This window comes from Halichoerus grypus, chromosome 8 (assembly GCF_964656455.1).
Source record: "Halichoerus grypus chromosome 8, mHalGry1.hap1.1, whole genome shotgun sequence".
Lineage (NCBI taxonomy): Eukaryota > Metazoa > Chordata > Mammalia > Carnivora > Phocidae > Halichoerus > Halichoerus grypus.
In genome coordinates, this window is record NC_135719.1 from 88267506 (window position 1) to 88285205 (window position 17700).

At 39.9% G+C, this 17700-nt stretch overlaps 1 protein-coding gene across 1 annotated transcript in view; it reads left to right on the forward strand.

Annotated features, from left to right (window-relative positions):
• Positions 1–17700, forward strand: part of LOC118536396 (uncharacterized) — a 59817-nt gene that overhangs the window by 19872 nt on the left and 22245 nt on the right. The window contains exon 3 of the mRNA XM_078054332.1: positions 6868–6898. Within this exon, the coding sequence (XP_077910458.1) occupies positions 6868–6898 (31 nt within the window). The remainder of the gene's footprint in view (positions 1–6867; positions 6899–17700) is intronic.

Below are 17700 nucleotides of genomic sequence, written 5' to 3' on the forward strand. Positions count from 1 at the left end.
CTTAAAATCTATTTTCTTTGATATTAGTATAACCACTCTAGCTCTCTTTGGGGTACTGTTTGTATATTTTTCCCTTCCTTTCCTCTCAGGTTATTTGTGGCTTTGAATTCACAGTTTGTCTTTTGTAGACAGCATATAGTTGGATCATTATTTTTTCATCCATTCTGCATATCTCTGCCTTTTGATTGGAACATTTAGTCCATTTACAATTAATGTTATTATCAATAACATAGTTTTTACATTTGCCATTTTGCTATTTATTTTCTGTGTGTCTTAGGTCTGTTTTTTGGGCTCTTAGGTCTCTATTTAGGTCTCTTAGGTCTCTATTTCTCCATTATTGCTTTCTTTTGTGCTACTTACTTTCTGGCATACTGTTTTAACTCCTTTGTTGTTTCTTTTACTAAATGTTTTTGAGTTCTTTTCTTAGTGGCTGTCCTAGGGATTACAATTAGCATCTTAACTTAAAAAATAATGAAGCTTGGATTAATATCAAATTAATTGAGGTAGTATACAAAAATGTTACTCCAATATAGCTTTATTTTCTACTCCTCCTTGTGCTATTTATTGACATACAAATTACATCTTTATATATTGTATGCCCATCAACTGAGTTGTTAATCATTGCTTTATGCACTTGTCTCTTAAATTAGAGGTGAAAATAAAAGAATTACAAACACAAGTACATTTATGCTTTTATGTTTACCTATGTATTTACCTTTACCAATGCTCTGCACAATATATACTGGCTTATTTTAGGCTATTATTAAAACTCAAAATATTCAGGGGCACCTGGGTGGCTCAGTCATTAAGCATTAAGTGTCTGCCTTTGGCTCACGTCATGGTCCCAGGGTCCTGGGATTGAGCCCCATATCAGGCTCCCTGCTCGGTGGGAAGCCTGCTTCTCCCTCTCCCACCCCCCCGCTTGTGTTCTCTCTCTCGCTGTGTCTCTCTCTGTCAAATAAATAAATAAAATCTTAAAAAAAAAAACAACTCAAAATATTCAGTTTGCATCTGCTATTTCCCTTGAATATTTCCCCCTTTCAATAGTAATTATTTATAGCATGTGATCTAGTGAAAGACTGAGTTTTAAATCAACAGTCCTAGCATCTACTAATGGCTTTTCGTTCACTGACTGATTTTGTAATTGGGATTAAACCAGTTAGTCACTATCTAGGCTTCAATTTCCTGAACTGAAAAATGGAGAGGATAGCATCCAGCACTATTTGGCTGGTAATTTAAAATGTATCCACTCTTTGGGCACCTCACTGGCTCAATCAGTAGAGCATGAGACTCTTGATCTTAGGGTTATGAGTTCAAGCCCCACATTGAGCATGGAGCCTACTTAAAAATAATAAATAGGGGCACCTGGGTGGCTCAGTTGGTTAAGCATTTGCCTTTGGCTCAGGTCCTGATCTCAGGGTCCTGGGATTGAGCCCTGCATCGAGTCCCACATCAGGCTCTCTGCTTGGTGGGGAGTTTGCTTCTCCCTCTCACTCTCCCGCTATTCTCTCTCTCAAATAAATAAAATTTTTAAAAATATATACATACAAAAATGGGATGTCTGGCTGGCTTAGTCGGTTAAGCATCTGCCTTCAGCTCAGGTCATAATCCCAGGGTCCTGGGATCAAGCCCTACATGGGGCTCCCAGCTCAGCTGGGAGCCTGCTTCTCCCACCCCCTCCATCCCTCTCCTGGCTTGTGCTCTCTCTCTCTCAAATAAATAAAATCTTAAAAAAAAAAAAATTCTTCAAGGACGCCTGTGCAGCTCAGCAGGTTAAGTATCTGACTCTTGTTATTGGCTCAGGTCATGATCTCATGAGTTGTGGGATTGAGCCCCCTGGAGATTCTCTCCCTCTGCCCTTCCCCCCACTTGTACTCGCTCTTTCTTTCTAAAATAAATAAATCTTTAAAAATAAAAAAATAAAAAATAAAAATAAACAAAAAAATAAAAATAACAAAATAACAAAAAATTCTTCAACTTGCAAACTGCTTTCTAGTTGTATTTCTTTCTTTTTTTTTTAAGATTTTATTTATTTATTTGACAGAGAGAGACACAGTGAGAGAGGGAACACAAGCAGGGGGAGTGGGAGAGGGAGAAGCAGGCTTCCCGCCGAGCAGGGAGCCTGATGTGGGGCTCGATCCCAGGACCCTGGGATCATGACAGGAGCCGAGGGCAGACGCTTAACAACTGAGTCACCCAGGCACCCCTCTAATTGTATTTCTATGAAGAAAATATAACTCATGAATACTCTCAACAATATCATAAATATCCATTCCTCAGGTAAACTTATTTTAAAAATCTAGTCATAGCTCACAATAGTTCAAAACCTTTGGGACACAGCAAAAGCTATTCTTAGAGGGAAGTTTATAGCAATACAGGCTTACCTCAAGGAGCAAGAAAAATTTTCTTTTTTTTTTTTAAAGATGGTAGGTTTTCTTTTTATTTTTTTAAACAGAGTCTCTTTTTGGGGCACCTGGGTGGCTCAGTCATTGAGCGTCTGCCTTCGGCTCAGGTCATGATCCCAGGATCCTGGGATCAGGCCCCGCATCGGGCTCCCTGCTCTGCGGGGAGCCTGCTTCTCCCTCTCCCCCTGCTTGTGTTCCCTCTCTTGCTGTGTCTTTCTCTGTCAAATAAATAAAAAATCGTTAAAAAAAAAAAAAGATTTAAACAGAGTCTCTTTTTTTTAAAGATTTTATTTATTTGTCAGAGAGATAGCACAAGCAGAGGGAGAAGCAGGCTCCCTACTGAGCAGGGAGCTGGATGTGGGACTCGATCCCAGGACCCAGGGATTATGACCTAAGCCGAAGGCAGACACTTAACTGACTGAGCCACCCAGGTATCCCAGCAGGAAAGATCTTAAGTAAACAACCTAACCTTACACCTAAAGGAACTAGAAAAAAACAAACAAAACTTAAAATCAGCAGAAGGAAGGAAATAAAGATTAGAGCAGAAATAAATGATATAAACTAAAGAAACAATAGAACAGATCAATAAAAATCTAGTCATAGCCTAGCATAGGGATCATGAATACCTGAATCAGGCAGCTATTTGAAATAAGTCTGAAAAAAAAAAGGAATGTTATTTTAGTCTCCTATTCCCCTGGGTATGAGTTCTATTTTTCCCATCATTTTCTGTTTTGTTTTCAGGAAGAAAACAATCATATTCACCTTGGAAGTGATTTTTTAAAAAAGATTTTATTAATCAGAGAGAGAGAAAGAACGCACACAACCAGGGGGAGCAGCAGAGGGAGAGGGAGAAGCAGGCTCCCCTCTGAGCAGGGAGCCCGATGTGGGGCTTGATCCCAGGACCCTGGGATCATGACCTGAGCCAAAGGCAGATGCTTAACCAACTGAGCTACCCAGGTGTCCCTGGAAGTGATTTTTGAATAGGCCAAGTATTAGTTTTAAAGGGCTAGAATTACCATCATTTATAGTATGCAATCCAATGACCCATAAAATCTATTTTGGCCATTTTCCATAGCTCCATTAAAAAAATAATGACTGTGGTAAAATGAGGTTGAAAATAATTCCTGTTACCAAGGGGCCAAAGGTGAGATTCTTCATCGTACACATTTAATTTAAGGATTGAATTTTAGCAGAGAGAGATAAGAACAATAAGGTAATTGTTGGTGATTCATTAAACAGAAGGTGAGTTTCGGCTTTTTGCTCCTATTGAAAACAAGTCCTTCCAAAGTTGGAAATACCTTCCACACTCAGGTGTGGTTGATCAGGTTCTGACCATGGTAATTCCTAAATATTAATGAAAGAGCAAGTTAAAGTACATGATCTGGCAATTTTGTACTGGTATGATTCAGAGCTATTACACAAAGATACTCTAAGGAATTTACTTTGCCCTTCTCAATTTTGAAGAAATGTGGTTAGACTGACTGGAGTGTAATCTTGCTAACCATTGCATGACTTTCCATATGATCCTACTTTATCATAGGGTGGCTAACCTTTGCCTTACTTTCTTACACTACTTAAAAACACACTCTTTGTAACCAAAAACATATATATATATTTTGCTCTTCTTTCACACTCAAAAGAAACTGTAGGTGGATATTCTTGTTTTCTTTTTTTTAAGATTTTATTTATTTATTTGACACAGAGAGAGAGATAGCGAGAGCAGGAACACAAGCAGGGGGAGTGGGAGAGGGAGAAGCAGGCTTCCCGTGGAGCAGGGGAGCCCGACGTGGGGCTCGATCCCAGGACCCCGGAATCATGACCTGAGCCGAAGGCAGATGCTTAACGACTGAGCCACCCAGGCACCCCTCTTGTTTTCTTTAGCTGAAGAACCCTGTGTCCTTTCATTAGTGGTCTGGAATCTTATTAGCAAACAAAATTTGCACATGGCTTTTATATTAGCGTTACTGTCACACTGTGTACACAGGGGAGATGGAAGACTCTAAAAATAACTAATCTAGCTTCAGAAAATGGACCGAACTATATGCTACATATTCCAACAGATTTAACAATCCAGGCAAGAGAATATTCTAGAAACAAATCACAATTGGAATCCTTATTCTCCTCTCGTTTAGTTTTTTCTCCCCCCTCTTTTCCCTTAACCTGGGCATGGCTGCAGCGTTTTGTAAAAGGCAGCTTGCAGTCTCAATAAACAAAACATAGAACCTTCTTTTCATAGTGATTTCTGCAAACACATTCTGTATTGTAACACTGATGAAATTATAACAGCATTTTTAATAGTAGAACAATTGCTTTTCCTCATTGACCTATTTTCATCACTAAAACAGTGTTCTCGTCCAGAGATGTGCTTATTCCTTATTGAGGGATTAATACAAGTATGTTTAGAGTGTTGTTGATTTGTTTGCTTGTTCTAGTTTTTAAATTCTAAATCTTAAGAATAAGTTTATTTGTAGCTATAATGCGTAAGTGGGCAGCTTTTCATTTCTTTCAGAAATAAAGCAGAAAGTGACTAATATCCTCATCTGCTTCTGAATTCTTACTTATAGGCTCCCCACCCCCCTTCTCTCATGTTCCACAACATTAAGGAGCCTGGAACATGATGTCAGCGTCTTTCTAAAGGCACTGGGTGATGTTTACACACTTAAGCTGCTAGCACTGACAGGACAACTGGAGTCAAATGTAAACCATGGTGTTTATTATTCCCAGTCAAATATGTTGTGCAATGGGTAGCAATAGGCACTGTGTGAAAGGTTGCCTAATAAGCCGCCCAGCATCAGGATTAGTCAGCTCCTTGCTGTGAGGCGTGTGTGACCAAGATACCAGACGTGGTTGGTGATGGAAAGGCAGGCTGGCCAATGACACGAACCAAAAGGAGGGGAAACTCAGTTCTTGGCAGACAATTGAATCTTAGCAGAAGGCATTTGTTCTCTGAAGTGCAGAGGCTGAGAGGCTCCTGAGAAACATCTGAGGGAAAGATTTTGTTTTCTTACTTTTTATTGTTTTACATAAAAACTTTCTCCTGTATAAAACCTTAGAAGTCAGTGCGATTTCTGGTCACATTAATTTACAGTAGAACCAAATAATGCTTTCTGGAGAAATCTTTTTTCTTTTTGTAATAAAAAGTTTGATTATTAATAACAACAGTACCACACTAAAGAACATTAGAGAAACAAAGCAAGGGGAACACACTCATAATCCCTTTTGCTAAAAACAATTACAGTATCATAGTAGCATACTTCTTACTGTTTGAACTGTTTTACATGGTTGTAATCATCTAGTTACAGGATTTTGTCATAATTTCTTGGTAACTTATCATAAGCTTTTATATTCTTTTAACTTTTTTAAAAAAAGATTTTATTTATTTATTTGACAGAGAGAGAGAGTGAGAGAGAGAGCACAAGCAGGGGGAGTGGGAGGCAGAGGGAGAAGCAGACTCCCTGCTGAGCAGGAAGCCTGATGCGGGGCTCTGAGCCCAAGGCAGACACTTAACTGACTGAGCCACCCAGGTGCCTCTATCATAAGCTTTTTCCCCCATAGTGCTACATAATCATATTTTAAGTAACTGAATAATATTGCATTGGTTATAGTTCAGCATATGGTTGAACAATGTTTACTTTTTTTTTTTTTGGATTCCCCCCCAACTCATTTCCCCCCTCCTCTCACCAATGTTCACTTTAACCATTCCAATAGGCTGCTTCCATTTTATGCTGTTGTTGTTATAAATAACACTGAAGTGTTAAAATATAGTTTTTCAGTATAAAATGTTTAAAAATTAAAGGTGATAAAGGCTGCCTGGCTAGCTCAGTCAGTACAGCATGTGACTCTTGATCTTGGGTTTGTGAGTTCAAGCCCCATATTGAGTGTAGAGATTACTTAAAAAAAAAAAAAAAAATCCTTTACTGAACTCTACATCTGAAACTCATGATGTACTCTATGTTGGCTAATTAAATTTAAATTAAAAAAAGAATCTTAAAAAAATAAATAAAATATGGGTGGCTCAGTTGATTAAGCATCTGCCTTTGGCTCAGGTCATGATCGGATCCCGGAGTCCCAGGATCAGTCCCACATCAGGCTCCCTGCTCAGTGGGAAATCTGCTTCTCCCTCTGACCCTCCCCCATCTCATTCTCTCTTTCTCACTCTTTCTCAAATAAACAAAATCTTAAAAAAAAAAAATTAAAAAAATTAAATTAAAACTAAAATTTAAGGTGATTTATACCAAATACAAAACTTGTATAAAGCATATTTGAACAACTTAAAGATCAATAAAAAAATGAACAGCTTAGTATCCACTTCCAACTGAAGAAATAAAACACTTCCTGTAACTTGGAAGCCTGCCTGTGTGCTTCTCTCTGGATGCATCCTGCTCTCTTCTCCCCTATAGAAATAACTACAAGTCTAAATGTTTTGTTTATTAATTTTTTAATATTTTTCATTTTCCCTTAGGGTAGATTCTTTCCAGAATTTAATAATTAAGGTAAGTGGGTTGTTTTTATTCTTATTAGGGCTATCTCTGATGTTGGTGGAAAGCATTGGCTTACATTTTTCCTTCAGAAATTATCAGGCTTACCACACCCGAGTAGGCAGGGCAGGCCCACACACCAGAGAAAAATTTGCCTCATAAGGGTGCAGTCTGTGACAGTTTTCTGCCATATGAGGATATGAAGGGTTAGGACTGAGAACCCTTGTAGTACAGAGATGATTCTGGTTTACTTATATGAGGGTTACCCTCCCTCCTCTCAGGCTTTTCTCCAATCTCTAGTTATTTTGGTTTTGGATTCTGTTATTTTAATTACTCATTCATTTAAAATAGGCAGTTCTTTTTGTTCAGCCTATTGGTGTCTGTCTTCTGGGATAAATGCCAACATAATGGTGTTCAACTTTACCTAGTGCCAAGGAATCAGATGGGTCAGGTCTTACTTGTCAGTTTTGAAAATGGAGAAACTAAATTTAAAAATAATTGGCCAATAATAGAACTAATAAGGGTGGTTAGCTTTCAAGTCAATAGTAAAAGCCCCAAACTAGTGTTTCTGATCACTTGCATCAGAATCAGTTTAAGATACTTGGTAAATTCAGAGATTCCTGCACTTGAGACCTACCAAATCATAATCTCTGGATTTGGGGTCCAGGAAGCTACAATTGAATAAACACCCCAGATGACTTTCAGTACCCTAAACTTGAGAAGCACCACCCTTGCTCAGGGGCAGCAACCTAAGAAAAGTGACATAGTAAATATTCCCATTATTTTCTAGTACATTTTATTTCCTTACCACTGACATGTAGGGTTGAGTAGCCATTTAGTGATCCTTTCTGTGGGACCCATTGTGGCAGATTTTGCTAGACAAGAATGGAAAAACCCTATCTAGAGCCATACCACCAAGAATGTGCCTGATTTCAGTGGCTAAGCAGGGGTGGGCCTGGTTAGTATTTGGATGGGGGGATTGAAAAACCCAGTTCTTTACTTATATTTTGAAATATTAATACCATACGAAGAAGTTACCCTTCAAGTGAGGTCTAGGAACCACCTTAATTATTTGTATCAAATTAGCAGTAAATTTTCATTGACTCTGACCACGAGCAAGAATGAGATACCGGGGGCGCCTGGGTGGCTCAGTCATTAAGCGTCTGCCTTCAGCTCAGGTCATGATCCCAGGGTCCTGGGATTGAGCCCTCCATCGGGCTCCCTGCTCGGTGGGAAGCCTGCTTCTCCCTCTCCCACTCCCCCTGCTTGTGTTCCCCCTCTCACTGTGTCTCTCTCTGTCAAATAAATAAATAAAATCTTAAAAAAAAAAAAAAAAAAGAATGAGATACTGGATGAATGCAGGTGAAAGCATTTGCCTGAAGCAAAGACCAGGGTTCAGTGACAGTTTGTGCCAAGCACATTCTGTTTTCTTCCCAGTTTGGAGTAGTGCCCTTTGTCTGTGACCTTGATACTCAGAAGTGTTTTGTGCAACCATTAGCCTGCATAGCACTTTCTAATCATCTTTGAAGCTGGAATCCTTATGATCTCACCAAATCGGAAGGGACTTACAAAGGACAGAAGTGCACAGAAATTAGTTGTTGAAAAGCTAAAAGACAAGACTTGGAAAAACAGTATAAAGGTAGAAGTAGAAAGCCAAGCGGAGTCTGGAAAGAAACATTAGAAGTAACCTGAGAGACATGGGCATTCTTCACATTCATTCTCAATTAATATAGCTTGGGAGGTTGCTAAGCAAAACCCTTCTGAGAATTGAACCTGAGATCCTTTTTAATACACATTTGCTGTCTGGAACAGTGAAGGAACCCTGTACCTGAAAATCAATTGCTCTGTGAAAATGATCATTATTAAAATAGTTATTACTGGGGCGCCTGGGTGGCTCAGTCGTTAAGCATCTGCCTTCGGCTCAGGTCATGATCCCAGGGTCCTGGGATGCAGCCCCTGCATCGGGCTCCCTGCTGCGCAGGGGGCCTGCTTCTCCCTCTCCCTCTGCCGCTCCCACTGCTTGTGCTCTCCTGCCCTCTCTCTGTCAAATAAATAAATAAAATCTTAAAAATAAATAAAAATAAAATAGTTACTGAAACTACATGATATTTGACAGAGTTTCTCTCACTTTTTCATTTCATTTTTCTATATTATCAGAAAGTTGCCATATTTAAGAACCCAGCAATGACAATTAGGAATATCACACATTTCAATATTAATATGTTTAGACTTTCTTGAAATTTGAACATAATATTTAACCCACAAAAAATGAAGATGAACCAGTTGGTGAATGTCAAATAGGCTGTAAATATACTAGGAATGTTCAATTTTAGTAATAAGAATAATAGTAACAACATGAATAAGGGGGAAAAATCAAATAATAAACTATATGTATATTTTACATTTTATAGAGGCTATTAAAATAACATCTTAAATTACAATAGCATATGCAAGGTATCTTTTTTTTTTTTTGAAGATTTATTCACCCATTTTAGAGACAGAGCACAAGCAGGAGGGGCAGAGGGAGAGGGAGAGAAAATCCCAAGCAGACTCCGAGCTGAGTGCAGAGCCCAACTTGGGGCTTGATCTTACCACCATGAGATCACAATCCAAGCTGAAACAAGAGTTGGACACTTCACAGGCGCCCCCCCCCCTTTTTAAAGATTTTATTTATTTATTTTAGGATTTATTTATTTATTTGACAGAGAGAGAGAACACACAAGCAGAGGCAGCGACAGAGGGAGAGGGAGAAGCAGGCTTTCCGCTGAGCAGGGAGCCCGATGCGGGGCTCGATCCCAGGACCCTGGGACCATGACCTGAGCCGAAGGCAGATGCTTAACCGACTGAGCCACCCAGGCACCCCCAAGGTATCTTTTTAATGTTTATTTGGTGATCTGCATTTTATGTTAAATTCTGTCTCTGCCACATAAAATAAGGTCAAACTGATCTCAATAATATTTATGATGAGAAAAAAATATTTATGATGAGAAACTATGAATATATAAGATAGTAATAATTTAGCAGTTAAGGAATTTCAGACCAATAACCAATATTATACTATTGATGAAACACTAAAGTTGGGATAAAGCAGGTTTCCTCCTTTATTTAACCTTATAAGGGAAATTCTTTTTTTTTTAAGATTTTTTATTTATTCATTTGAGAAAGAGAGAGCTCGAGCACAAGCGGGGTGGGGGGAGGCGGTGGCAGGGTCAGCGGGAGAGGGAGGAGCACACTCCCTGCTGAGCACAGAAGCCCAATGCGGGGCTCAATCCCAGGACCCTGGGATCATGACCTGAGCCAAATGCAGCCACTTAACCAACTGAGCCACCCAGGCGCCCCAAGGGAAATTCTAGACACTGTTCAAAAACAGAATTCATATGTATAGTTAGAAGAAATTATAGATGAGGGGCGCCTGGGTGGCTCAGTCATTAAGCGTCTGCCTTCGGCTCAGGTCATGATCCCAGGGTCCTGGGATCAAGCCCCGCATTGAGCTCCCTACTCAGCGGGAAGCCTGCTTCTCCCTCCCCCACTCCCCCTGCTGTGTTCCCTCTCTCACTGTCTCTCTCTCTGTCAAATAAATAAATAAAATCTTAAAAAAAAAAAAGAAACTATAGATGAATATGAATCTGATGCCAGGTAGAGTTTTCCTAGGCAAAAAAAAAAAAAAAAAAAAAGGACAAAGAACAATAAAGGCAAAAAAATAAATGAATGAAAATAATAGCTTTGACTACATAAAAATGTAAAACTTATTTATATAAAAACATAAACAATGTTAAAGGTAAATAACAAATAAATTGAAGTGACCTTCAAACATGAAAAAATGTTCACTATTCACTATTAATGAAAGAAATGCAAGTGAAAACAATGAGATAGTATTGTTCTGCCATCAAATTGCTGAAGATTTAGAATAATGAAAATACTCAGCACTGAGTAAATGCAATGAAATGGGAAGGTTTTTAAAAAGTAAATTTATTTATTTATTTATTTATTTATTTATTTATTTAAGTAATGTCTACCCCTAACTTTGGGCTTGAACCTATGACCCTGAGATCAAGAGTCCCATGATCTTCTTTTTTTAAGATTTTATTTATTTATTTGTCAGAGAGAGAGAGCACAACCAGCGGGAGAGGCAGAGGCAGAGGGAGAAGCAGGCTCCCTGCTGAGCAAGGAGCCCGATGTGGGACTTGATCCCAGGACCCTGGAATCATGACCTGAGCCAAAGGCAGATGCTTAACCAGGCATCCCAAGTCCCATGATCTTAAGACTGAGCCAGTTAGGTGCCAAGAAATGGGAACTTTTTAACATTATTTGTGCGAATGCCCTTTTTGGTTAGTAATTTGTATCAAAATTTAAGTATACATATCCTCTGATTCATCATTCTTCCAGTGGCATTTATCCTAGAATGGGAAAGAAATAGGGGTATGAATAAAGATGAATAGGAATGTTCAGAACAGCTTTTTATATAATATTGAAAAATTGAAACAACAAAAATCAAGAGAATAATATAAGTATATTCATAGGATACAGTAATACTAAATGATCGTGAAAACTCATATTATTTTTCTCACAAAATGTTATAAGTGAAAAGAGCACTAAAAATAGTAGATAAAGTCTGATCCCAATTTTTAAAGTATACACATATTTGTAGAAAAAGAATGGAGGAATATCCACTAAAATATTTATGGTTGTTTCTTCCAGATGATGGAATTCTGAGTTATTTTTACTTTATTTTATGCTTTCCCAAATTTTTTATAATAAACACATATAATTATAAAAATCATTTTAAAAGCAAACATTTTAAGTTAAACAACAGTGTTAACAAGTTAAAGAGAATGACATTCAAATTATTTCCTAAATCTTTGCCTCTGACTCACAAGGAAATTTTGCTTCTAAGCAGATTCTGATCTGTATTAAAATAGAAGTTGGTTTAGATTTTTTGTTTCCTGAGAGAGAAAACAGAAAATAATGCAATAGGTGGCTTTTTCACCTGACAGAAACTTTATTCCATGCCAGACTACACACACACACACACACACACACACACACACACACACACACACACACACATTCCTATCCCTCAACTCTTTTGAAAAAATAATAGCAAACTCCAGATAGCGTTTGAATCACAGAGATGGTAGAGGTCATGGATACAGAAGCCCTAAACTTCCTTTTTTTTTTTTTTTTTAAAGATTTTATTTATTTGATAGATAGCGAGAGCAGGAACACAAGCAGGGGGAGTAGGAGAGGGAGAAGCAGGCTTCCCGCCGAGCAGGGAGCCCGATGTGGGACTCGATCCCGGGACCCCGGGATCACGACCTGAGCCGAAGGCAGACGCTTAATGACTGAGCCACCCAGGCGCCCGAAGCCCTAAACTTCCTTAAGGATGTCCCTAACAATAATTCTAATTCTGAAGCTGCCACCTCTTGTCAATGCTTGGATGTTGTGCAATGCTTTGGACAAAAATACCCTTATCTGTTCAGTGATGATCAACTCATGGAATTATTATCAGAGATCTATCCAGGATACATTAGACTCCTAGTAATAAAGAAATAGAAGGTGTAGGAGAGGAAAAGCTTTTCCTCAACCCTCTTAGGGTCACTGACTGGGCCTGAATATTAAACTAACAAAGACAGATTAACAGGAGAAAAGTGTCAAATTTATTTATTTATTTTATTTTTAAAGATTTATTTATTTATTTATTTATTTGACACAGAGAGAGAGAGAGCATAAGCAGGGGGAGTGGCAGGCAGAGGGAGAGGGAGAAGCAGGCTCCCCGCTGAGCAGGGAGCCCAATGCAGGGCTCCATCCCAGGACCCTGAGATCATGACCTGAGCCGAAGGCAGACGCTTAACCGACTGAGCCACCCACGTGCCCCCAAATTTACTTAATATAAGTTTTACATGACATGGGAGTCTTCATAAGGAAATGAAGACCTGAAGAAGCACAATTAAGCTTGAGACTTTACACTAGGTCTGATGAAGAGTAGAAAGTCATGGAAAACTGATAGAACAAATAGGGTCTGAGCTAAGGCTAGTAAACTGGGGAGAAGTTAGCAAGGCCTATTTGGACTCCTCTCAGCATCCCTCCATCTTCAGAGATTTCCTCTGAGTGTAGGTAGGGCACTTCTCACAAGAGGGTCCTATGACCTGCTTCAGAGGAGCAGAGGAAGTCGGAGAGTCCTTCCTGCACCTGCTGTTTCTCAAATTCTTTCAGCTCAAAATATTGAATATGCCCAAGAACCATATTTGGCGGTAGCATGTTCTGAAACCTATGAGAGGGATATAGGAGGGCCCCTGGTATCTTGATTGTCACTGGTGCCAAATCCATAACCAAGTTTTTTTTGGTCTGTAGTGACAATGTCAGAGTAAGGTTCACAACTGTCATTTTGGGGGGAAATCTCTTCTCAGATTATATCTAACGTACTTCTTTTTAGTTTTACCATATGAAATTATGGTGATATTGTAAGTGATATGTCAGTTTTTTAAAAGTTCTTATTTGTCGGGGAACCTGGGTGGCTTAGTTGGTTAAGCAGCTGCCTTCAGCTTAGGTCATGATCCCAGGGACCTGGGATCGAGCCCCACTTCCAGCTCCCTGCTCAGTGGAGAGCCTTCTCCTCCCTCTCCTTCTACCTGCCACTTTGCCTACTTGTGCTTTCTCTCCCTCTGTCAAATAAATAAATAAAATCTTTAAAAAAAAAGTTCTTATTTGTCAAAAAAAATTGACAATTCTGTGCCAATTGTCTCTTACCACCTCCATTTTTCTTTGGAAATCTGAAACTAAGAGGTCTGAACACCGTTGATCTCATCAAACTTCCTTTTTTTTTTTTTTTTTTTAAAGATTTTATTTATTTATTTGACAGGAGAGACACAGCAAGAGAGGGAACACAAGCAGGGGGAGTGGGAGAGGGAGAAGCAGGCTTCCCATTGAGCAGGGAGCCCGATGCGGAGCTGGATCCCAGGACCCTGAGATCATGACCTGAGCCGAAGGCAGACGCTTAACGACTGAGCCACCCAGGCGCCCCAAGCTTCCTTATTTCTATGAATGAAAAAACTGAGGTTCAGAAGGGAATGGAGATTTGCTCAAGGTTTTGTAGTGACAATGGAGATTATTTCTTTCACCTCGTGATCACACAATAAGGAGTCTTCAAGGGCTCATCCTTCCGAATTGGAAAACATTCAGGAAATTCCTTGTAAGCCTCTTTGGGACAACTTCCACTTTTTTTTTTTTTTTAAGATTTTATTTATTTATTTATTTAATTGACAGAGAGAGAGAGAGACAGTGTGAGAGGGAACACAAGCAGGGGGAGTGGGAGAGGGAGAAGCAGGCTTCTGGCCGAGCGGGGAGCCTGATGCGGGGCTCGATCCCAGGACCCTGGGATCATGACCTGAGCTGAAGGCAGACGCTTAACCGACTGAGCCACCCGGGCAACTTCCACTTTTCAACTGACCATAGGAAAACCAGAACTCACCATCACTTTGAATGTCTTGTTAAAGGAAATCAGAGGGGCTCCTGGATGGCTCAGTCAGTTAAGCGTCTGCCTTCCATTCAGGTCATAATCTCAGGGTCCTGGGATGGAGCCCCACATTCAGGCTCCCTGCTCATTGGGGAGCCTGCTTCTCCCTCTTCCTCCGCCTGCCGCTCCCACTGCTTGAGCTCTCTCTCTCTCACATAAATAAAATCTTTGAAAGGAAAAAAAAAAAGGAAATCAGAGCCCAGCAGTTTAGTCAGTATAAACAGATTTTATTCAGGAACAATTACAACAGGGGAAAAGAAACCTCAGTGTAGAACTGAACACAGTTCCAAATACAGCATGATGAACTGGGGTTTATAGGTAGAGGGCTGAGTGGGGGTCAGTGGATGGAAGATTACTAAGGGGAACCATCAGGGGTAAGGAGGGATTCTGGCTAGACCGACCTAATACAATTTTTGTTAAGGGCAGGCCTGAGTGATCAAGGGTGGGGGATTCTCTCTAAAATGACTTAGCAGAATCCTTGCTAAAATTGGGTGTTGCAGAGACAGACACAGAAGCCCAAAGGCAAGGCCTAGTTGGGAAGAGGGTTCAGAGGAACCTAAATAAAGTTTGGTCAAGGAGAGCGTCTTTGTCAGTCTCTCATTCAGAAGAACAAAGATGCTACCAAGGAATGAAGGCCTGGTAATAAGTTACTTCAGTAAATGGGAGCACCAAAAAAAAAAAAAGTTATTTCAGAAAAATATCTGCCCTCCTTTCCCGTCCCCCCCACAAAAGTAAATTATTATTATTATTTTTTTAAATGTTTTATTTATTTATTCATGAGAGTCAGAGAGAGAGAGAGAGAGAGAGGCAGAGGCAGAGGGAGAAGCAGGCTCCCCGCCTAGCAGGGAGCCCGATGCGGGACTTGATCCCAGGACCCTGGGACCATGGCCTGAGCTGAAGGCAGACGCTTAACCATCTGAGCCACCCAGGCGTCCCAAATTATTATTTTTTTTGAGATATTTATTTGAGAGAGAAAGAGAGAGAAGAGAGCATGAGCGGGGTCGGGGGGAGAGGGAGAAGCAGACTCCCTGATGAGCAGGAAGCCCAACGATGTTGGGCTTGATCCCAGGACCCTGGGATCATGACCTGAGCTGAAGGCAGATGCTTAACTGACTGAGCTACCCAGGTGCCCCAAAAGTAAATTAAATTTAAATTTCAAAATATACTCAACACAAAGGTCAAAATACCTCCAAATTAGCATAAAATAGCTAACTTTTATAAAAATATTATGTAAAAAAATATATATATAATGTATATATTTATCATTATTTCTAATTAGTCTATGTAGATCTCTAGCCCTGGGTTCAAGTCTTCTACTTAAAACCTGCATTATGAATAACTCCCTCTGAGCCTGTTTCCTCATCTATAAAAAGGGTATAATTAGATTGCCATTGTATATTTCACAGCACAGTTGTGAATGTAAGGTAAGGAAGTATAGATAGAGCAGTGCCTGGGTGGCTCAGTCGTTAAGCGTCTGCCTTCAGCTCGGGTCATGGTCCCGGGGTCCTGGGATCGAGTCCCCCATCGGGCTCGCCCTGCTCTTGGTTTCAGCTCAGGTCATGATCTCAGGGTCCTGAGATCCAGCCCTGCACTGGGGTCCGCACTCAGCAGGAGTCAGCTTGTCCTTCTCCCTCTCCCTCCCGCCCACCCCCCCCACTCACCCTCCCCCACCCCCCGCTCTCTTAAATAAAATAAAATTAAAATTAAAAAGTATAGAAACTCTTTGTAAATTGTAAAAGGCAATATGAATGTTATAATTAAAAATGTAGACAAAAAAAATTTTTTTTCGTCATAGCAAACCATCTGTTACAATCATAATATTTATTCAAATGCAAATGAAGGCTTAAACCATCTCTCTTTTTGAGTTTAGTGATAAAATTAGATAATAGCCTTTTGGGAACAATGGCCACTCCAACAAATTTGGAAAGCAATGTGACCATTTTCATAAAATCCTCTTTTAAGTACTCTGCATTGCACAGCATGGTTTAAGCAAACCATGGGAAATTGCCTATTTTTGTAGGTCAGCATGACAGAAAATCAGCAATTCCTTTTGAATCAACTTATTCTAATGCATCAATCTACGTAGGCAAAATCCAAAAAGGATCGAAGACCCACTAAAAGTCTCAGGGGCCTCTCGTAAGTACCTCCAGTGTCTCCTGTGGCTGCACAGTGCTTCTAGGAGCTGGGTAAATTTTGCCATTCTTATCTTACCAATGAAAAAATTAAGATACAGATTTGCATGTCTATCACATAATCAGGTCAGCACAAGGCTCATTTGGTAACTTCTAAGTCCTGTTCAGGCCTTGTTGCTTAGGACGGTAGGGCAGTAGAAGTTTGTTGAATAGACTTAACTATTCTTCCCAGAGTTTCAGAAAAACATGTTCTATTGCAGGCTATTGTGAAGGTTCTGCTGGTTCTTCAAGCTCATTATCATTTATCTAACCAGTTCCTTCTCAAACCAAGCTATAAACTTGAAATTCAGCTGCCTTCTTTTCCACTCTGTACTTCAAATCATCAGTCAAGTTTGTTGTTGTTTTTTAAGTAAACGCTACCCCCAACAGGGGGCTTGAACTCATGACCCTGAGATTAAGAGTCACATGCTCTACTGACTGAACTAGCCAGGCATCTCAGTCAAGTTTAATCCATTCTACTAATTCAATGTCTCTTCTAATCATTGGGTCTCTCATTCCCTAGTTCAAGTTTGCTTGAACAATTACTGTCTTCAAACTGGTCCTCCCACCTCCAGGCTTGATTTCTTACTTTCTGCTTAAAAGATCATCCTTTTTTCACTTTATATCTCCTGTAGCACCGAGGACAGGCTTTTTTTTTTTTTTTTTTTAGTATTTTATTTATCCATTTGACAGAGAGAGAGAGCACAAGCAGGGGGAGTGGCAGGCAGAGGGAGAGGGAGAAGCAGGTTTCCCACAGAGCAGGGGGAGCCCGATGGGGGACTTGATCCCAGGACCCCGCGACCATAACCCGAGCCGAAGGCAGACGCTTAACCAACTGAGCCACCCAGGCGCCCCAGGACAGGCTTTTAATAAATGGTCACTGAATGTGTTGGGAAGGAAATTTTTTTCCTCTACTGTGGTAGGTACTTTGATTGGTAAATTGATAAAGACAAATTAACTGGACAAAAACTAATTACATGTATGGGGAGCCTCATTTGAATATGACACCCACAAGTAATCAAGACAGTTGAGGTTTATATGCCATCCTGAGCTAGGGAGGAGATAGGGGTCTGAGACTTCAAAAAGAAGAAAGACAATGTATAGGAAGATGGGAAGAATAAGTGTTTGGTGAA